We start from the raw sequence: 4,422 nt of genomic DNA on the forward strand, positions 1-4,422 counted from the left end.
TACTCATTGCCTACCCAGGCCTACTTTGTAGTTCTTCACAATGGTTTACTGCTCCATCTCACATTGTGAGTAGGGATGAGCTCGGGTACCCGGTCCAATCCTGAGATCCTCCAACAATGCAAGGACGCCCCTTCTGCTGCTGCTGCCCAATCAGCTGCGGGTGGGGAATTTCTATGTAAGAAAAGGGGCGGGATGCAGTGATGTCATTGACCTTATATGGCCACATGACTATATATGGTCATTGACATTGACCTTTTAGGGTCACATGACTATATTTGGCCAATGACCTTGACCTTATATGCCACATGATTATATTCAGTCAATAACATTGACCTAATATGTTCATGTGGCCATATTAAGTCAGTGGCATCAAGCACCCCGCCCTATTGTGTATGTGCAGCTGCGGGGTATGGAATGCCCCAGCCTGCAGCTGATTGGGCAGATGGCCCATGGCACTTCCGTATTCGGAGGAGTTCAGGTTCGGCCGAGGTTCAGTCTGATTCTGAGCTCATCCCTAACTGTGAGTGTATGAGTTGGCTGATGCACTTAAAACAATGTCCTCCCTGTGTGGCTGATATCTGGGAAGGGGAGGAGCTACAATCTAAATATCTGCACATGTATCTGGCATTTAGATTATAACCCAATATAGAATACAATAGAAGAACCATTCACCTTTCTTGCTGATTCTTGAAGTATTTGATTCCTTTGGCGAACGGGTTCTCCTCAATCTTCAGCAGAGAGAGCTGTTGGAGAGAGCACAGAGAGGTGGATAAGGGGAGGGGTTATATAGAAGTGGGAGGGGCCTGTGTAAGGGCGAGGGGAAGACTGACTCATATTGTAATCTGAAATTGCTCTTCTTATACAGCCAGAGGAATATTTTGATGCAAAAGTTTGATGCAGTTGCTGAATCTACTTCAATCCTGCTTTGTACAACGCCACAGCCAATGGCATCGTTATATCATTTCTTTTAGTACAGCGGGTGCTGGGAGAAGTAAAAGGATAGAAATCCGCTTTGTGTGCACCAAATGCCTTCGCAAACCCAATATAAAAGTAGCGGTGACATCATCACTGTGCTATTCCGAGAGCAGAGCTGTGGGAGGAGCCCAGCAGGCCCCACCCACTACAGGTTGTCTGCAGAACATTACAGGAGCGGTGGCGGAGACAAGACCATTCACCCTGCACAAGGAGAGAGAGCGCAGTGAGCGGTCTTTATTACAGGAGGGGGCGGAGACAAGACCAGTCACTCTGCACAAGGAGAGAGTACAGCAGTGACCGGTCTTTGTTACAGGAGGGGGCGGAGACAAGACCAGTCACCCTGAACAAGGAGAGAGAGCAGCAGTGACCGGTCTTTATTACAGGAGGGGGCAGAGACAAGACCAGTCACCCTGAACAAGGAGAGAGAGCAGCCTTGAACGGTCTTTATTACAGGAGGGGGCGGAGACAAGACCAGTCACCCTGAACAAGGAGAGAGAGCAGCAGTGACTGGTCTTTATTACAGGAGGGGGCGGAGACAAGACCAGTCACCCTGTACAAGGAGAGAGAGCAGCAGTGAGCGGTCTTTATTACAGGAGGGGGCGGAGACAATGTGATGGGGAATTTTCTGACCCTGGGGTTCTGGTAGCTGGTCACCGCAATGAACGAAGTCTCATGGAAGGAGAAGGTGGTCACCGGTCCTGGTGGAGATCCGCCATTGGAGGTGGGGATGACGTAGAGGCGCAGGGAGTAGCGGTGCATGGACTGGAGCACAATCTGGAGGGACACAAATATGGAGACTCGTCATTACATGAGCCCAATATTCCAGGTAAATTTCATTTTTCAGTTTTGGATAGAGTAAGAAAGTTGTTTTACTGTTGAATAAGGAGGGGGGGAGGGGGGAATACTTTAAAAAAAACTAAAATATTTAAACAAAATGAGGAGAAAACATAAAAAAAAACTAGAATGCTAAAACAAGAGGGGAAAATATGTAAATAAAAATCCAAATATAATCAAAATGAGGGAAAAAATCCAAAGAAAATAAGGGAAAAACATAAAAGTAAATAAAATCATCAAAAAATGAGGTTAAAATTAAAAAAAAAATTAAATTAAAATATTAAAATGAAATTAGAAAAAAAATATTTAAAAAATTAACAAACTCAGATTAAGGAGGAAATATAGTAAATATGAAAAATACTAAATAAATAAAAATAAAACAAAATGAAGGGAAAAACATAAAAAAAGAGGAAAAATAGCACAAAGAAAATAAATTACTCAAACAAAATAAGGGAGCAAATATAAAAAAAAATACTTTAACATAATGAGGTAAAAAATATAAAAAATAATCAAATGAGGAAAAAAAACCATAAAAACAAATAAAATACTCAAAAAATGAGGGGGGGAAATTGTTTTAAAAAAATACATTACTCTAACAAAATGAAAAAAAAATAATACTGAAGAAAAATAAGGGGGAAGGGTGAATTTGATAATTTTGCAGCCAAATGAATTTAGGTGAAATGTCTCCGCCATCCCTACCTGCCCCCCCTGGCACAGGGTGTTGTTGGTGAGTCGGATCTTGTTGAAGCAGACGGCTCTCTCCATCCATCGGTGGCCGGGGGCCGGTGACTCCGGGTGGAGGTAGAGGCAGGTCGGTGGTCCCGGTTCTGCTCGGCCGCTCCTGCTCCAGACCCCGTCCCTCCACTTGTAGCGGTTCTCTCCCTCGGGTACGGCCTGGACGCACAGGGAGTACAGACGGTGCGGATCCAGACCGGAGAGGGAGACCGAGAACTCCGGGAACATGCGTCTGCCGGGAAGAGGAATTCATCTGATGTCACTGACATTAAAATATTGTCTTTTTTGTTTATTTTTTTACATATTCATGTGACACGATAATAAAGCATCTTCTAGACGTCTGTCAGCTGTACATTCCCTGCACAATCATACAGGGATACTTGTTCATTCTATAGGCAGGCTTTGCTTCCTTCTTAGTAGAGATGCACAATGGTTGTGCCTTGCTGCCCCTTTCAGTGTCAGTGTCAGTGTGAGGGCCAGATGTGACTTACTGGACACAATGCGCTCTCTCTGCCTGGCAGATGTCTCCGGGGTTGTTGCTCTGGAGGTGTTTACTGAGATGTAATGCTCTCCCTCATCGTGACTCATCTACTAATCTCTATATCTCATTCAGTACAGGAAATGCAGGTCAGAGGGCAAATAACAGTCACATCATAGTGGTAGCCTGTCCCCCTCCCTCGGTGGTAGTCAGTCCCCCTCCCTCGGTGGTAGCCTGTCCCCCTCCCTCGGTGGTAGTCAGTCCCCCTCCCTCGGTGGTAGCCTGTCCCCCCTCCCTCGGTGGTAGCCTGTCCCCCTCCCTCGGTGGTAGTCAGTCCCCCTCCCTCGGTGGTAGCCTTCAGTGGTAGCCTGTCCCCCTCCCTCGGTGGTAGTCAGTCCCCCTCCCTCGGTGGTAGTCAGTCTCCCTCCCTCGGTGGTAGTCTGTCCCCCCTCCCTCGGTAGTAGCCTGTCCCCCCCTCCCTCCGTGGTAGCTCACCTGCCATTTTTGGTGAGTATCATTTCCGTTCCCACAGAGTTGAACCTCTCCCACAGTCCCTTGTTCTCCAGCCGGGCGGTGATCTGCGGTGAGGTTGGTGGTGGCAAGGCAGAGGAGACGTACTGAGGGGGCAGATAGTACCCGGCCGATGGGGGCAGATTTGCACCTGAATCATAAAAAATGTAAAAAGTTACACCACCAACTCTGTGACTTGAGATCCTGAAGACATCAAAGTGATGACACCTCCTCCCCAACCAATCAGATTCATAAGCTGAGGGGCCTCCTTGTGTAAAGTGGAACTAAATGTAACTGTTGCCCATAGCAACCGCACTCCACCTTCATTGTCCCAGTTTGGTCTGGTTTGCTACAAATATCATGGAGGGCGCTTAGTGATGACCAGAGCCAGGAGAAGAGGAGGTGTTGCCCATGACAACCAGATTTCATCATTCACTATCCCTATAATACAATGTAATTCTTCAGTGATTGTTGTAAATTAGAGAGAGAGAGAGAGAGAGAGAGAGAGAGAATAATAGATAGATAGATAATAGTTTGATTGATTGATTAACAGATAGATAGATCAATAAATAGATATTATAGAAGGATATTATAGATAGATACTCACACATATCTCGGCGGAGGGGGTCAGGTGTGGTGGTCAGGCAGCAGCCCAGTGTCGCTGTGTTGTGCATGGTGTGGTCTAGCTCAGGGGCAGGGGGTATACGGTATATATAGGGGGTGGAGTGTCACCTTGCTGGGAGGAGCGGACTCATCACTTTAAGGCAAAGAAAACAAAATACCACAAATGATGGTGTGAGAATCCTCACCAACCTCCCGCACCAAGCTGGACACTGCTGTCCCTGAGAGGTGCTAATCCTCCAGATCAGTCACCTGTACCGACCAATCAC

The 4,422-nt window shown here is 46.6% G+C and overlaps 1 protein-coding gene across 1 annotated transcript in view; it reads right to left on the bottom strand.

Annotated features, from left to right (window-relative positions):
- LOC108789145 (T-box-containing protein TBX6L-like) overlaps nt 1-4,206 on the bottom strand; it is a 9,146-nt gene extending 4,940 nt beyond the window's left edge. The window contains exons 1-5 of the mRNA XM_018559082.1: nt 4,140-4,206; nt 3,518-3,683; nt 2,509-2,776; nt 1,606-1,749; nt 673-743 (exon numbers count right to left, since the gene is read on the bottom strand). Of these exons, the coding sequence (XP_018414584.1) occupies nt 673-743; nt 1,606-1,749; nt 2,509-2,776; nt 3,518-3,683; nt 4,140-4,206 (716 nt within the window). The remainder of the gene's footprint in view (nt 1-672; nt 744-1,605; nt 1,750-2,508; nt 2,777-3,517; nt 3,684-4,139) is intronic.
- Between the last annotated feature and the right edge of the window lie 216 nt (nt 4,207-4,422).

Source organism: Nanorana parkeri, unplaced genomic scaffold (assembly GCF_000935625.1).
Source record: "Nanorana parkeri isolate BGI_ZX_2015 unplaced genomic scaffold, ASM93562v1 scaffold379, whole genome shotgun sequence".
Classification (NCBI taxonomy): Eukaryota; Metazoa; Chordata; class Amphibia; order Anura; family Dicroglossidae; genus Nanorana; species Nanorana parkeri.